The sequence below is a fragment of the Haemaphysalis longicornis genome, unplaced genomic scaffold, assembly GCF_048455015.1.
Source record: "Haemaphysalis longicornis isolate Haplotype H1 unplaced genomic scaffold, Haemaphysalis longicornis Haplotype H1 scaffold_3, whole genome shotgun sequence".
NCBI classification, from domain to species: Eukaryota; Metazoa; Arthropoda; class Arachnida; order Ixodida; family Ixodidae; genus Haemaphysalis; species Haemaphysalis longicornis.
Genome location: NW_027526335.1, coordinates 175,740,081 through 175,757,957, shown reverse-complemented (window position 1 = coordinate 175,757,957; position 17,877 = coordinate 175,740,081). Strand labels below are relative to the sequence as shown.

Genomic DNA, 17,877 nt, shown 5'->3' with positions numbered 1-17,877 from the left:
TTCATTGTCCCGCACGCCGCGAAAGAACCGTTGGCTGGTAGAGGTAGAAAACTTTTCTTTGAAATGTCTCACAGATTGTTGAGCTATTCGGCGAGCCGTAGGTAGGCGTACTCGGGGAGGCTGGTTCGGCAGCGGACGATGCAATGACGAGGCAGGCAGCAGGGATAAGCAGGAATCACCACGGCGCGGCGTACTTTACTTTAGATCCCGAAAAGTGACGTTAGGCCCATCGCCAAGCCGCCAAATTCCCGCGTTACTACCACACTCTGCCGCGAAACAACTACTGCGCAAGCCAGTTGAAAAGTGAAAAGTATGGAAGGCTTCCAAATCAACCTTCACACTACAGGCTTCGCTAATTTCCCAAATAGGCTTTTGTCCTAAGACACGACACCGGATCGATCAAATGTACACGCCCGCCTTTGTTTTGGCGAAGTTTGTAGACATGGGTTTCTTCGCCAAGGATAAATTTATGTGTCCAATCAACATTGTGAATGGTTTGTTCCTCGTTCCATGGCGGTGAGATAATTTAGATCTGTCAAGAAAGTTGTTGCGATCTTTTCAGGGTAATCGAAATGCAAGGGAGTTGCCATGATGGGTGGGCGGAAAGCTAGGCTCGCCGACAGCGTTCCCGTCAATACAAGGACCTCGCGGCTTGCACTTTTGCGGTACCCCTAAGAAGGGCTGCTCAGCAGTACCTGTCATGAAGAGGGAGAAGCGGGGTAACTTTATTAAGAAGCTCTTTCCAGACGGTTGAGACAAACACACAATGAAACATTTGCACTTTACGGACGGAGCCCTCGTAAGGTGTTTCCTATTGGCTTCCAGAGGCGATGCAGCGTGTCCGCTCAGGCTCTTGCAGATACTCAAAAAGTTGACGCCATAGAAAAACCGAAGTCAGTGGGTTGTCATACTCATTATTGGGTTCACCTGTCACGTGTCAAGGTTGCGGAACATCCGGGAAGTGTTCTAAGGAATAATCTGGCGACACGAGTCGCACTGGATGTCTTCGTTCCTCACAAGAAAGCCACCGATGCAGCTTCTGCACATCCGCACAACCTGGACAGAGACACGACAACGTACAGAGGAAGTATTTGTGTGGGAATGGGCAATCCGCAATGTGGAGGGTCATATTGCTAACTTCAATCCGAAGAGAACTTTCACTGTGTAGCACTGAAACAGAATTGAATGCAAACATTATATCCAACCAGGTGATAAACCTGTGATATACTTCCGGGGATACCGGAAATTGAGCAATTGACGTGATGGCATGTTTTCAAGCGGGTGTTGCTGCCAGTGTATACTGCAGCCAAGAGGGACCGCCTGGGGTTCTGTGTTCTTAGAAAACACCTTTGAATTGTAGTACAAGACATAAAAATGTAACCAATTTTAACGCACAAGTTTCTCCTTGAAATATATCAATGCCGTTACACAGCGCACAAACCGACAACAAAGGAAAAAGACCACTAGTGCGCTCTGTTGCGGTAATAAATTCCAAAACCCTTACACTTTTAGGTTACCATTACCACTTTATTGGTCACAAAGGCTAATTCCTGATCTCAAATTCACGACAGGGACGTCAAATAGAGTGTGGTCGTGGCCAACCGGTCCAACTTTTGTTATGTCTGTATATCGTGCGTAAATTATATCGCGGCAGGAATACTAGACCCCAGATTTGTGCTTTTAAATTATTACCATGTGGTATAAAAACGTCTGGGTTACTTTATTCGTCAGGTTCTTCTGTCGCACAGTGGTTTGTTATACAAAAGAAATGTGCATATTCTGCAGGTATCTCAACCTGAACTCCGCATTGTATTTCTGTATAGTATAGTCTTCTGCGAACGTCGTCCGGAACGCAAAGTTTTTCAATATTCGTTTGGTTGTTCAAATATTTAAATCTGTATTGTGACCACACCGAACATCTGTGGGAGCTTTTTCATGGGTTGTGGATATGCCCCGTTTGCAGTGAGTGCAGGCTTTTTTTATAAATGTAGGAATCAACTGGCGAAGGAAATTGTCTCCGCCCAGTCTTGCTGGCGCATTTGCCGGTATGCCTTCTCATAGACAGTAAACAACAAAAATAAGATTGCAATTTTCAGCGACGCTAAATCTAACTAGCTAGATTACGCTAAAACTCTAATTGTGGATTTGTTGCTGTTTGTTTTTCCAAGTAAATTAGCGTGAATTTTAAGCATGAGCAGTACCTGCTATTTTCAAGCTTTTTTGCGCAGATCCGGATATCATGTGTTCTTTTCAAAATCAATCAATTTGAAGCAATCGCCTGTTTGTGGCACCTCTGTTTGTAGTATTTTTGTTTTCTTTTTCTCGCAGATGATTGCTGCAATGGCAATGAAGCAGCTACTCACGAAACCTTTAACGTTATAGTCAACCCCGTTCGACCCCATGTTACATGATATCTCCTAACACTGAGGCGCGCGAGGCCATGCTAAACAGTATAAGCTCTACAATCAAAATAAAGTAACAGGGGTTAAACCATTCCTTCATAAGTACCAACACAAATACTTCTGTTGCAGTCAAACCCAACGCAAAGAGAAATTTATTTCAAAGAGAAATTTATTTCGGCTCGCGGAGCAAATGCGTACATATGCACGTTATGAAGCACACCATGGCTTGCCAAAATTGTACGGTTACATTTGGCGATAAACGCTGCAAATCTTGTTTACTTTATTTGGGGATATAAGTGTTGGAGGTGATTTACCCGAAAGAAGTATCCGGCTGAAAGCCCAGTTTTCATCGATGCGTTTTGAAATCAGAAAATGCAAGGGCGAATTTTTTGAAGAAAGAAGTGAGCGCAATGTCCCAAATTTTATCGTGATCATCTGTTGCCTATTTATGATATTTGCACAAATATGGCCAAAGCTGATGCGTCTGCGGAAAAATGGCGTAACTATATTTATTACCGATTGTTAGGGAGAAAGTTATTCCGCTGTTTTATTTCACGCTTCGTCTCTGTCTCCGTTTCTGTCTCCGGCAATTTTCTAGCGGTCATTATTCCTTTAAGCTACCCGTTATATTAGGCTTATGAACTGAAGCAAAACAGCGCGAAAAAACGAAGGACGAGGGAGAACACACACACGAGCGCTGACAACAACTGAGCATGTTTATTGCAAACGCAAATATATACGCTATACAAACAGAGATACAAAAAACAACCACAAGATATGCAAACAGCGTAAGCATTTTTTCGCCGCGCCCGAACTAATCACACCACTCTGGGTACTGCTTCATCCTTTCAAATACATCATCTCTTTCGCAGTTAAGGTGACCGATGGCTTGCTGACGCACTTATCCCCTCTCTCGGCGATTTGGAATGCTTCAACGATTTCCCGCGTGATTTGGTCCTTGTGCTTCTTGATGAGGTCGCATCTTTCAAGAAAAGGCCAACAATCTTTGCAAGATGCGCAGTGGGTGGCAAGGTTGCTTCCTGTGCGATTTTTGACTGTATTAGCGTGTTCTCTTAATCGGTCGTTTACGCATCTTCCTGTCTGTCCGATGAACGAGCGACCGCAGGAAAGTGGAATGTCATACACCACCGCGGTGTCGCACTCCCGATAGCGCTTGTCATGCTTCTTACGGCACGGTTGGGCCCTTGGCGCGTCACTATTCACTCGGCGGCACATACCGTTCAACTTGGTCCTCGCCGAAAAAACTACCCTCACATCAGCTCGGTTTCCCACCTGTTTTAGCCTATGGGAAACCCCGTGCACATAAGGAATGACAGCTATTTTCTTCTTCTCCTGGTCACTTGTCGTTTTTTTCTTTTTTCCCTTTAGTTCGGCCACCAACCTTTCGGCAACGGCCCCCAGAAATTCGTTTGGGAAACCCGAAGCAGTCAGCCGGCTCACCTGGGCTTCAAAGCTTGCGGAAGCTTGGTGGTGGCAGGAACGAACCAAAGCGCTCCTCAGTGCCGTCATCGCGATCCCTCGCTTTACTATTTTAGAGTGTGCTGACAAAAATGGGAGGATGCCCTTCCGGGATCGTGGCTCGTACCTCCAACAGACGTGGTCTGCCGAAAAAACGAGACTGAGGTGCAGAAATCGAATGCGACCCTCCTCAGGTAGCTCCTTCGTTAGGGTGAACACCTGTAGTGCTGAAGTGAACAGCTGGAAGATCCTCTCCTCCTGTGCTTCCATGTCGCCTGCTCGCTCGAACACTACCAAAAAATCGTCCACGAAGCGGAACACTTTCACAACACCCGAGATTTCCAGGGCCTCCGCTAGTCTCCTGTCGAAACGTGCTAGCAGTAGGTTGCTTAGTGCCGGGGCGAGGCATGATCCTATGCACACCCCATCCTTTTGGATGTACACCTCATCCCCAAACTTCACGATCGTGGACCGTAAGTAAAATTCCAGCATGCTGACGAAGGCCGTTCTCGTTTTTTCGGCAGACCACGTCTGTTGGAGGTACGAGCCACGATCCCGGAAGGGCATCCTCCCATTTTCGTCAGCACACTCTAAAATAGTAAAGCGAGGGATCGCGATGACGGCACTGAGGAGCGCTTTGGTTCGTTCCTGCCACCATCAAGCTTCCGCAAGCTTTGAAGCCCAGGTGAGCCGGCTGACTGCTTCGGGTTTCCCAAACGAATTTCTGGGGGCCGTTGCCGAAAGGTTGGTGTCCGAACTAAAGGGAAAAACGAAAAAAAACGACAAGTGACCAGGAGAAGAAGAAAATAGCTGTCATTCCTTATGTGCACGGGGTTTCCCATAGGCTAAAACAGGTGGGAAACCGAGCTGATGTGAGGGTAGTTTTTTCGGCGAGGACCAAGTTGAACGGTATGTGCCGCCGAGTGAATAGTGACGCGCCAAGGGCCCAACCGTGCCGTAAGAAGCATGACAAGCGCTATCGGGAGTGCGACACCGCGGTGGTGTATGACATTCCACTTTCCTGCGGTCGCTCGTTCATCGGACAGACAGGAAGATGCGTAAACGACCGATTAAGAGAACACGCTAATACAGTCAAAAATCGCACAGGCAGCAACCATGCCACCCACTGCGCATCTTGCAAAGATTGTTGGCCTTTTCTCGAAAGATGCGACCTCATCAAGAAGCACAAGGACCAAATCACGCGGGAAATCGTTGAAGCATTCCAAATCGCCGAGAGAGGGGATAAGTGCGTCAGCAAGCCGTCGGTCACCTTAACTGCAAAAGAGATGATGTATTTGAAAGGATGAAGCAGTACCCAGAGTGGTGTGATTAGTTCGGGCGCGGCGAAAAAATGCTTACGCTGTTTGCATATCTTGTGGTTGTTTTTTGTATCTCTGTTTGTATAGCGTATATATTTGCGTTTGCAATAAACATGCTCAGTTGTTGTCAGCGCTCGTGTGTGTGTTCTCCCTCGTCCTTCGTTTTTTCGCGCTGTTTTGCTTCAGTTCATAATGAACCAACTGGCCCCACTTCAGACATTAATTAGGCTTATCTTGGTTGGAAACCGGGAAACAAAGCAAGCTCCTTGGGTTCTTACCGAGAAGTGCAAGGCATTTGTCCAGTTCTCTTCTGATACCTTCCAGAACCTCCAGGACTCCAGTTTCGCCCTGCAAAACACGCCCAGAATTCGAACTAAAAAAAATAATTCCAGTCAGTAAGTCATGCCTAGGTTGCGCGCAGTCTACGGCCCCTAGATATCTACGGCCCCAGGTTGCGCGCAGTCGGTTTGTCTGAAATTGGAAGCTGGCGTGCTGTGACCTGGAGCAGCTCGGTGAAATGGCTTAGCGTGTGTGTCAAGAATGGCTTCGTTGAAGACACTCATATTTAGTGTAATATTTATGCTCTGACCGCTGCGTTTATAACAAGGCCAGGAGAGGGACGCTGGCCATTCACATTGGTGCACATTGGTCCTTGGTTGTATTTTCAAAGCTTAAAAACAGCATTTCACCAGTTCTGCCACCACAGTGACGAAAGCGTTGTGCGGCAGAGTGCTTGTTACAGGCACCTACTGCACCGCTATTTCCCGAAAGCCAGAAAACACCCCTTTCTTCCACACCATGCTTAACAACGAGACGGTGCGCTAATATTTCCTCTTGTACAAACTCCTGCAAGCATTTAACGAAACTTTATATTTTATACAAGCTGAACTACGTATACACTTCCCTATTTGCGCATACGCACGACAGCACGCATGGCAATTTTTCAGTGTGTTTAGTATCATGCTTGGCTCGTTGCAGTCCAGATGATGGATTAATAAGTTAACCAAGCCTTTCCGACTAAGGTGATTCTTCAGTGATGCAACGTTAACATCGATCCACTTAGTACTGAACTGACAGTGAAATCGAAAACGTTTTTCTGCCTGCCCATTACAAACATGTGTAATTGCAGGTAGGATTATGGATCCTGTAAACAACCCGAGGTCGTATCGTGATGTGTTCTTACAGAATAACGATTACCCCAGATTGGTGTAAACCCCTTCAATTCCAAGCTCGTCTGGTGAATGGCAGCTTTGCATTTCTGTTCCAAAATTTTTGCAATATCTGGCTGACCCTTTTTTCTAAATGCATAAGCCACATGGTGCTGTTAACTGCCTATAAAACCTGTTTTCATCCATGTCACCATTGTATATCCAAATACGTACGTATTACACCCTAGACTAGACTATAATTTTAGGTTAAACTTCACGCATTGTAAGAGATCAGGGGTCTCTAAGCTTTCTGACCAGGGCGCCACATTAAGTGGTATTCCTAGTAAATTGGGCCCAATTGTTTTCCTCATTACTAAAAGTAAATTTCCTTAACCAACCCTAAACAATATCTAGAAAACATCAATATCGAAGCGTGCAACACCCGCAGGGGGCCCGCGACTGACGGCAAATCACTGCCTTCCACCGAATTGCACAAAAAAATGTAAGAATTCACTGGAACAACATTTACCCGAGCGCGCAACTATGACGACTGGTAAACCCGAAACGGTCATTTGACCTGTAGCATATTGCTGAAACATGGTTTCTGACAGCTATTTACTTCTCCCTAAATAGTTTGATAACATCACTGCCTTGTTTTCTTGATTTGATCAAGACGATGAAGCTTGTTTTAAATAGTGCATTTTCTGATGCTTTTAAAATGACTGTGTTCTGTATTTTCTATTTGCAAGTAAAATGTTTCAATTGAATATTTTGTATCCGTGCAAACTTGGATGGTAAGTTCATGAGCAGTCAGCAACAACCTATCGAGAGAGGTACGACACTTGCCAATAGATACCAATAATCACTATTGTGTTAGACATAGTGATTTTCGGTATTATGCATGAATATCAATGCTAATAACTTTAAATAAGTTATTCCGTTGCTATGCAGCCTAACTAACAAAACCTAACTCATTTTGAAGACTGTGATTTACCCTACCCGCCACGGTGGCTCAGTGTCTAAGGCATTGCGCTGCTGAGCCCAAGGACGCAAAATACATCGAGGCCACGTCGGCTGCTTTTCTGGTGAAAACAAAAAGCGGAAATATCCGCGTGCCGAGATTTTAGCACGCCTTAAGCATCCACGGGTTGGCAAATAATCCAGAGCCCTCCACTACGGTGCACCTCATAGCCCAGGCGCATTAAAGCAGCCATGAAGAGAAAACACAAGTTTAGTTCATTCGAAAGATTGCCTCGATAGAAACATACTGACACCACTTTTAACAGAAAGTTCGCTCAAATAAGCTACATAATTAGGAAAAAAGGGAATGACCATGCCACCCACCAGCTCATTTCCCGCAACAGAACCTATGATGTCACACTAGAACGCTCTGCGATTGGCGGAGGCCGGCAAAAGCAAGCGCAAGTTAGGCAGGCCTTACCAGTTTGCATTGTGAGCTATATGCCCGTTAAGCGTACTGCACATTCCTTTCATGACACTAAGAACGGTAAATGAAACGGTTGAAGTTCCGAACAAACACGCAAACGTGTACGCCAATGCGCACAAAAATACCGCCGGCCGAGCTCGACATCTCGCCGTCGCGCAGACGAATTTTCGTGTTCGAGGCTCTTCGGGGCCAACGAACCGTTCCAGCACACTCTTTGGCAAAAAGGACTAAAAGTTCGTCCTTTCGGGGACTAACGGCCTCTGCCACAATCATTAGTCCCTTTGGGGACTAACTGCGAGGGGACGAACGGTTAGTCCCCCACCCGGATGGTCCGTTCCGATACTCCCCAAGGACGAACTGCGTAGAGTGCAGAAAAAAGAAAAAAACGCCAGCACCGGTAGGGATCGAACCCCCGACGCCCGGAATTCTACACGAGGAACCCGACGCGCTATCCGCTAGACCACGCCGCCGGATGGTTCCTGCGGCAGATAATATCCAAGTGTACAGGGTGTAGTTCTGTGCATAACGCAACAGATCCATTGCAACTGGTGCCCGAATTTCTATCTGTGCAAGCGAACGTGACCGCGTTTTGCGCCTTGCGCTTAGCGGTTTGCTAGGTTTAGGGACTATTGCTCAGTTCGATTCGAAGTAGAGCCTCACAACCATAGTTTTTTTCGTAAATAACAATCAACTCGTCGTCGCCTAGTTGAGATAGGTAGCTGGGCGATCGGACGACTCATTTGTTTCCGCACAGATTAGCGCAAGCTAAGTGCTTTCTTAGTGTTCGATACATATGTTAAGTGCTCTATGTAACGTATGTGAATGGTGTCGTCTGTGTGAGTGTCAGAATAAGGAAACATGCCATATTTTCCTGCATCGGCGAAAGCGAATTTGGTGTTGCTTAGCCTGAATTCTCCAAATTCGCGTCGCTAGACGATTGCGACCGCGAAATGCAAGCGGGTTTTACAGCAGTTGCAGCATTGTCATAGCTTTGGTGCCCAAGGCAATTATGTACCGAGTGTAAAAGATAACTTCGAGACGCTTACCTGTAGCGAGCATTTTTGTTTTGCAGTTGTCATCAGCAATATGCGTTTTTTCTACTCTGTTAAACATATACATATTCATTACGCTCAGGAATCCACTTTTGCTACTGTCACTAATTTTTGAGTTACTGTTAAGGCGCTTGAAAGCTTTCATTGGCCGTTATTATCTCGCACGAATCGTATGCAACACAGCGTATCAACATAACCTCGCCGAGAAGCGTATGACAATCGCGCTTCGCCGCTCCTTGCCATTACCCGCCGCTCTACTAACCCTAGGCGATTTTCTTATAACTAACATCAATATTTTCTCCCGTGGCACCATCTAAAGCACCCAGTCACTGCAATGCCTTGTGTTTTGGAAATATAAAACTGTTCGCAGACATATGCGCGAAAGGGGATTAACGACGCAGCAAAGAGACTAACTGCATGCGTTTCGTCTTCCCGTTACTCCTTATAGATCGGCGGGGACGAACAGTTAGTCCGAATTTATGCACACGGCACGTACTCTGCCGCAGATACTCCCTTTGAAGATGAACGGTCGCCCGCGAAGACTAACGGCTGTATTTTAGTCCCTATTTTAGTCCTTTTTGCCTAAGAGTGCATGTACAGCCGCGACCTTGCTTGGTACTTAAATCCCTTGACAGGAGGTTGGCCGTCATATCGCCAACCAGCAAAGGTAAAAAAAAAGTCCCCCCACCTCCCCGAAGGGGATCGTGCGGAAATGCGAATGCATTGGGTGCACCGATGATTGCGCTGCTATCAAGGCACCAGTCAGTCACAGATAGAGGCGCGCGCTCCACTGCATTTATATAGATTTCCGAGCGTAGCGAGCGTAGAGGGGTACGCGGAAACACGCCAGCCCGCGCGCGAGCTCTCTCTCTCTCCGCCCGAGCTCCGCGATGCGAGCGCCCTCACACGCCGAGCGCGCTCCTCCTCTCCCCTTGCCCTCCACAACTCCCGCCCGAGCTACCACCTGCTCCGGTTACTAGGCGCGCCACAGCTGTTGCTAGGGCGCGGAGAGATAACACCTGCGCGCGGACGCCGGCCAACGCATGACAACCCCCGACTAATAAACGCATTCGCATGTAATAGAAACGAGGGGAGTAAGGAACAGCAAGCAGCGACGAGATAGTGCCAGTCGTCGCAGAAGGTTCGGAATGGTGTTGACTTGATGCTGTCGTTACGAGCTCGTTTCCAGTTTACAACCACTGAAAACTTCAGTTTGTTCGAGTACTTTACAATGAAATTTCCTTGCTGCGTTTGGAAACGACCGTGTAGTACGGGAAAATTGTCGAGGGAGTGCGACATCCCCGCCGGTGAAGAAAACTCCTTTCATGTGCTGCCCAACGACGAACCTCGGCGAAGCAAGTGGATACGTTTTGTAAAATTTGGAAACTGAGGAGAAAAAGAGCTAAAGGAAGTACGAGTGTGCTCGCTTCATTTCCGACGAAGTGATTACGGCAGGGACCCTTACGTTAGCTCACTCCTGGGGCATGCTGGCGCTCGTCGCCGACTTCGTGAAGTCGCCGTCAAAGCGCTCTGAGCTTGGAAAAAACATACCGTACACACCGCGCATTGACGCTCGTATCTTTCTGGTCGGAGCAGAGAGCTCGTGCGAACGGCTTTCCATACACGACACCGGCCAACTGGCATAAGTGATACTGCTACTGAAATCGAACTATTATTAACCGTAATAAAAGTATGGCACATACGTAACAGTCTGTATTCGTCCGTCGCGACGGGGCTGACGAGGCAGCGGTGCCGACGGTTGGGCGTTCGTGTGTTGTGGCTATCGCGGAATGGTCACTTTCCGATCCATCCGCGTATCCCACAACTCCTGCCGCTCGTGCACTTAGAAGCATTGAGCGTCAAGTGGTGTGAGGTTGTTAAATGCAAGCCCGAGCTCCTCGGCGAGAGTTTTGTTCTCCGGATCAGGCGATTTCATGACTAGGGCTGCGGGTGCACTAGGTTTTACTAGAATTTTTAAAAGGGCCGCCGTCTCGGTTTCGGCACGAGTTCCGGTTCCTGTCTGACTCCCGCGTGTGGGTGCTATATGGAGTCGACATACTAACTATCTGTTTCATGGACCGGCTCGTATTACGCCATTGTTCACGTCATGAAATGTGCAATTTAGCGGAGATTTAAAATTGTGGCCCAAATTGCGTTATTTCTTAGTGAAAAAAAGCATCACTTGCTTCCGTGAAAGCGCTTGGAGTAATATGAAACACCTAATCTTGCGAATAAACACATTTTTATTTTCTCTTCGTGGCTCCTTTAAGCCCCACAATCACTCTGCTTTACCTCATTGCAATATGAAGAATCTCTGGGCTCGAGGATCTTCAATTTTTTGTTAGGGTATGAACAAGATGCACACAACGTTTGTGTTTCCAAGTTCACAACCTAAGGTGCGATATGCACACACCATGCTGTGCACCTAGGTAAACATAATGAGCCTACATCCCCAGACTATGAACGCACGGAATGCGGAGTGGTGGCCTTTAGTTGGATTTTTAAAGGCGATAGTATTTCTTAGGCTTCTTAAACCCAGAAACCTTGGTCTGTCTGTTTGCCTGTCTGTCTGTCTGTTTGCCTGCCTGTCTGTCTGTCTGTCTGTCTGTCTGTCTGTCTGTCTGTCTGTCTGTCTGTCTGTCTGTCTGTCTGTCTGTCTGTCTGTCTGTCTGTCTGTCTGTCTGTCTGTCTGTCTGTCGGTCTGTATGTTTGCCTGTCGGTCTGTGACTGGATTCAGCCCCCCGGCCAAAGTGAAACAAAATCTGCGCAATGGGCTGATATACTCACAGCCAAATCTAAACGTCTACGTCCGGTGTTAATGTTCATAGTTGTCAACATTGTTCAACAAGAACAAGACATTACACAAATTTAGGAGTGCAAATAATGCATAAGTGATATGTACAGCGTTTTTTTATAGAAAAATAATTCATAGATGCTTGATTCATAGATGTTTGAACTGACTCCGTCGCCTGCTGTCGCCGGCGCCGCTGCAGATTCTGGTGGCATTTGAAGAAATCACGCGGCAACACTTACGAAAGGTTCCACGAGAAAGGTTCTACGTTCTGCTTGGAGCGCACGTGGAGTAGGGAAACGTGGATTTATAAACTTTGAAGTAGGGTGCCTCGATTCACGCGCGTCTCTGCCGCACGACAGCACTGGCCGTGAGGCACCCGGCGTGGAGCAGTGGAACGCGGTATGCTTAAATTGACTTGAGCGAACCTTTAGGGTGTTTACCTTGGGAGGAGTGCGGCGGAAGAGGTGAGCGCGGAAGCGAAGGGATGCATTTACTTGGCAAATGTCGGCAAAGACTATAGTATTTTGTCGACATTTGCAACAAAAAGAACAGATACACGGCCAATTTTTTTCAATACATTAAAAAGGGAAAAGTCAGATAGGCCCTGCAGATTAGTGCCGTGACCACTTTTCCGTTTAAGTGCGGTAATTGCAGTGTAATGGCGCAATTATATTTACTGTGTACGGATTTTTTGTACTCCTCAGTTAACTATCGCCGTTTCAGTATACGCACCTTGTATCCGAGTCCGTATAAAGCGGGGTGACCGATGAACACAGCCCTGGCGCCCAAGCACAGCGCCTTGACCACGTCTGTACCCGACCTCACGCCCCCGTCCAAGTAAACTTCGCAGCGACCGGCCACCGCTCGCAGAACATCCGGCAAGGCGTCCAGCTGCGTGAGCATCACCACCGAATATGGAGCGATGTTTAAAAATGTGCCAGAACCTAGTGAGGCTGCTTTGCTACGTGTTATTGTAAACACAGCGTTTGCTCTTCAGACAGTGCGTGCACAAGCCAATGATAACACTAGTGGTTCCATAGATAATGATGCTGCCATAAAACGTTGGGAGCACAGACGCGTACCGGTGTCATTTCTGCCTTCCACAGCTTTCACCTCTATTTTTCAAGCAAAAAATGCGGTGTACGTCACAGTGGCACTGTGCTCACTATTGCACAGTACCGTAGCATAGCACAGCGTGCCTAAACGATCAATTAACCTTGTATTTGCTTACGTTAGGGTTACTGCACCCGCATGCACTTTCACAGTGAGAAGTGATGAGAAGTGATTGCAGGTGCGCCAATATTTATCGCTAGCGTGCGCTGCTGTATGTAAGGAGCACAACGATGGCGTTTTGATGAAACCACCAGCTGACCTATAAACGGCCGTGATGAAGCTAACGAGATGATGGGGCTGATACAATGATGGCGCTAGGAATTTATAAATAGGTGGGAGATATAAGGATATAATAGGCTACTTCGACATAAGTACTAGGGTATGGTGTAACTCGTAAGCAGGGCACTTCGTGACACGCTGTGTCAAATGCAGGAGGCAGCGCAATTGGTGAGTCACTTTCACTCATACGGGTTTGTGGGGCTGGTAAGAACTTTTGTTGTAGTAAATATTTGTCCTTTCTACTCCACACTGGTGGATGATTACGCAATTCTGGTGGAGCAACCAGCCTTTAACTAAGGGTATTTTTAAGTATACTGGTTACTCTGGCTCCTTGCTCCCTTCACACCTGTTCGACGCCTGCTACGGAAAAGGTGGCCAGCCTGCAGGGGCAACCACAAATGTTTCTAATATGCGCTCGAAATATTAGCTCAAAGTTTAAAGTCAAGGTCCCCATTGAGTTGTTCAAATCCTATATCAGAAAACCGCATTGCACAGCTACACATCGTTTCAAACCATTGAAGCTTTCAGGGCGCCTTAAACGTGCCATGAAGACAAAATGCAAGTTTTGTTCATTCAAAAGATTGCCTGGTTACAATCACGCTGACAACATGTTTAACGTAAACTTCGCTCAAATAAGCTATATAATTAGGACCAAACGGAATGGCCATGCGAACCACTAGCTCATTTCCCGCAACAGAGCCTATGATGTCATACCTGACAGATCTGCGATTGTAGGAGGCCGGCAAAAGCAAGCGCAAATTACGCAGAACTTATCATCAGCTTGCCCAACGAGCAATTTGAACTTAAATTTAGGGGACATTCCAAACTTAATCTATTGGCCATTATCTATGCTATTCAGTTTATGGAATTCCGATTCTTCGTGATCGCGGGGCTTGCGAGCCATTTGCTGGGACAGCAGACTTCGTTTTCTTTAGCTTTGGCTTGGTTGAGCTTGAAGCACCTTCATTCGACAGCTTTTGATTTCGTCTTTTCTATAATTACGGCGTTCTTCAATGCCGCTATAAAGCTTTTTTCTTTCAATTTTATTGAAATACGCATTTATTTGTTCAATGGTTTGTTCAATGGCCTGCTCTAAATCTACGGTTGCCACTTATTCATTAAATAGCGACTACGGTTTCTCCTGCGTGGAGACTGCTGGAATTATAGCGGCCTTACCTATATAAAGTTCCGTTTAAGCCCTCGTTATGGTGGTTTTCGTTCGGGGAGGCTGAATTTTTAGCTTCCGAAATATTGGTTTTCGCAGTAGTAGGTTCCGCACCATGCCGACAACTAACCAGCTAATAACGGCGCAACTGGTTCCACTATTCCTTTGCTTGTTCACCTGCGGATTTCAAGCCCTCCTTTATGGATGAAAAAGGTCTCTTATAAATCAACTTTGTTGTGCAAAAACATCTCTCAACTAACATTGTATGTTAAAGGAAAAGTGAAACTGCGGTGGTTTAAGCACCCGTTCACGTTACGATTGACTTTGCAGGTAAATATCAAGCGCTTGAAATGCCTTAGGCGTCAGAAATTATATTTACGTTGTGGCCTACTGCATGCGTTTTAATGTCTGCGTCGTAACAGGGTCATAAAATTGTGTATAAGATATAATAATTTGTTTGATGTGACAAGCTTTGGTGTTTCTTCTGAGAGGGGGGGGGGGGGGCGCAAAACATGCGTATCGATGTCCCTGCCCTGTATGGATGCTTCACCAGGCACATAAAGTGCAGTGAATCCATTCGCGGCAGAAATGTAAGTTGAACCGATCCATTTGCGTGTTTAATAAAGTCTAGTGATCACATATTAATTGAAAATCACTTTCACATTTCAACAGAGTTTTCTTGCTCAATGGAAGAAACACACGAACCGAATAGGTAGAAATTTGTGTTGGGCACTGTAAGAAAACAAGCTGTTTTCCCGTTGAAAACGCCGCAAACATTTCAATTTTTTTGCTAACACCCAAAAAAATTTCCTGCCAATATTTCTTGCTCAAATTATCTCCGAAAACTATCTCTTCAACTGAAACTCGTCCCGCAAACAGATAAACCAGTTCGTAACCAACTCGAAGTTTGTTACTACTTCCTGTGGTAGACAAAAAAAAAGTTGATAATTCTGCTTTAGGATAGCAATAAGCATATCCCCCCAATCACATGTTTAAAATACCTTACAAATATGCTTTATTTTGCTTTAGAGATCGCGAAAAATACCCGGCGCTGTCTTCAAATTGCCAAAAGCTCCCATACAGGACCAAAGGCTGAGAACACAAAAATCTGGTTAGCTGACCCCATGGCATACATTGTACCGCGGACTCAAGCACAAAAAGGTTTGCATCCAAGAAACGCAGGGTACCTTCGAAACCTCGGCAGCACGCCACCCATCTGAATTGCTACTGAAAATAATGAAAACCATGCTGTGGTGTTTAACAAAGAACAAAAACACGTTACCTTGATAGATTATGTTCACTGAACATGTGTTTACGTTGGGAAAATGAAACCTCCACATCATTCATGTGCAACCAAGAAAGTACGAAAGATTGACAAAATAAATACGTCATACAGGGCCTGATATCTCAGCTGTTTCGCAGACTCCTCCTGTATAGAAGGCTATTATTAAGAAAGCACACGGATCAAATAGTGTTGGAAAGAGGCCTGGTGTGGCATACGCCGTGCAAATAAGCGCGCCTGCTGCATCTCGCACGAAAGAATCAGACTGCCAGTTAAAAGTGTTGCCAGGTTTCATTTCTGGCGATTTTATTTGCTCGAATCTAATGTATATTGCCAGCATTTAAAAGTACTTTATTAATGGCTGCGATGTCAGCCGCGGAAACCGGTCCGCTTAATGGCACCCTACCAGTGACATGGCACTGGTGGGGGCACTACCTCATCGGCGCTGCCGTTACGTGGGTGAGAAATTTTGTTACGACCCTGCATGAGGGGAATGAGGGGGAGACAGAATTAACGATTTTTACTGAAGCTCATGCCGGTTGCAATAAGGGGGAAAGAAAGAAAGGCACCAGCCGTCCCGTTAGATGGCGGTGACGACAAGCAGTGTAAGGGTACGGCTGGTAATGGTACAGTCTGTAATGAAGTAGCAAACCCTGCAACCACCAGCGCAAGTGTTCATTCTGCGGCTAGTAACCTGTGGTTCGGGGGAGTACGGACTAAATTTCCGTCCGCAATTTTTGTTCGGCATGGTATTTGAGGAAGGAAAACCTACCACTTTTATGCGCCTTTTTATGTTTCATTTATATTTCATTGCCTTTATATAGGACGACCTAAAGCTCGTCCTGAATAAAGTTTACTCCATCCATCCATGTGCCTATCTCAATGCCGACTTTAACAGCGAAGCATACTTACTCAACAACTTCCAATGCGCTACCACTGGTGGCATGATTAATGAATGTAGACAATAATAAGCCCCCAAATAATATTGGTTAGTTTAAAGCAAAGCGCATGTACCTAAAAAAGTCTCGCCCATTTTGATTGAAAATTCACGGACGAATCGTATGTACCAAACCAAGTTTAAACCCTGGTTAAAAGCGTATTCGAAGAGAGCAGGATGAAAAGCAGTGCAAAAACAAAAATTAACCATTTGTCTCTCGCGCTGTCGCGACAAACGCAAAACAACAAAATCGAATGAAAAAAGCAAAATTGGCTCCACGGGCGCCGACATCGGCGTTCGTTAGGTTAAAATCGCAAGTCCTCCCAATCACCTGAGGAAAAAAGGGGTGAATTCTGTTTAACCATAAATGGTGACCACCATATAAATCTTCTCTTATAAAAAGTTTCAGCTGAAAGGCTCAGTTGTGCAAGCAATACATCGGGTTATGAAAGGCGCAAATACTCATTATAGCCCATATGCCTCCATGGGGCCAGCTTTGAGAATAAGGAAAACCGCGGATAACATTTTGTTTCAAACACTCTTGCCAATCCGGAAGCAGACAGTCCGTAATAATTGCATACCGTCGCAGCGACTCCATCCATGCGCCTTCCGCCATGGTTGGACACAATGATAGCCGACGCACCATGGTTCACAGCTTCGATTGCATCGTCCGCTGAAAAGGATGTAAATAAAGAACACTAAACGTAAAACAGAGAACACCATAAGTGATAATAAACACGTTTTAATTTTCTGCAAAACTAATCAGAATGATTCAACAAAGTCATGACAGCTAAGGCGGTCGACTAAAGGGCGCTTGCTCGCGATAAACTGGCATTAGATATTGCTACTTCTAAAGCTGCTGGAAATTTGTGCCGTGCGACACACATTGTGGTGTCGCACGGTAGAGTGCATGGGCACAACTCGGCAGGCACCTATGGGAGAAGAGTTATGGCACAACGTTGTGCTTTACATTAGCGGGCTCTGCTTGTAAATTCCTTACCCTTACTATCGGTTGGCCATTACCTTCATTCTGTACAGTGGCACCCACCCTACATTGACTGTAGGAGCATGTAGCAGTATGACCAGGCCCAGTGTGCAACCTGTACCGTGTCATTTAAAATTATCTCTCTAACTTAGCATGTTCCGATTTTCCGTCTCTGCCTTAGGGAAATCACTGTTGGGGACCGGTCATCACAAACGGCATCATCGTTGTCCGTGGCCGCCGGCCCGTCTTCCTTATAATAACAGCGATTATCCTCACTGCTTTCATCACTCTGCTGCGGCTTCAACTGAGAAGGTCGGTTTACACCGGGAGGCTACGCCACTTGAACTACCATGGGCCCCATGCACACATCCCTAGAGGCTTTGAGGTCCAGCGGCTGCCAGATATACTTCTTGGAGCTCGATTTATTGATATCGAAATAGAACCTCTAGATTTCATGCAGGATATCTCCTCTTGC

General features: G+C 46.2%; 1 protein-coding gene across 1 annotated transcript in view; it reads right to left on the bottom strand.

The window, feature by feature from the left end:
* Positions 1–5,262: 5,262 nt before the first annotated feature.
* The window catches only part of LOC144175551 (2-Hydroxyacid oxidase 1-like), a 30,239-nt gene continuing 17,624 nt past the window's right edge, over positions 5,263–17,877 (bottom strand). The window contains exons 5-7 of the mRNA XM_077704622.1: positions 16,999–17,090; positions 12,374–12,532; positions 5,263–5,548 (exon numbers count right to left, since the gene is read on the bottom strand). Of these exons, the coding sequence (XP_077560748.1) occupies positions 5,420–5,548; positions 12,374–12,532; positions 16,999–17,090 (380 nt within the window). The 3' untranslated portion in view covers positions 5,263–5,419. The remainder of the gene's footprint in view (positions 5,549–12,373; positions 12,533–16,998; positions 17,091–17,877) is intronic.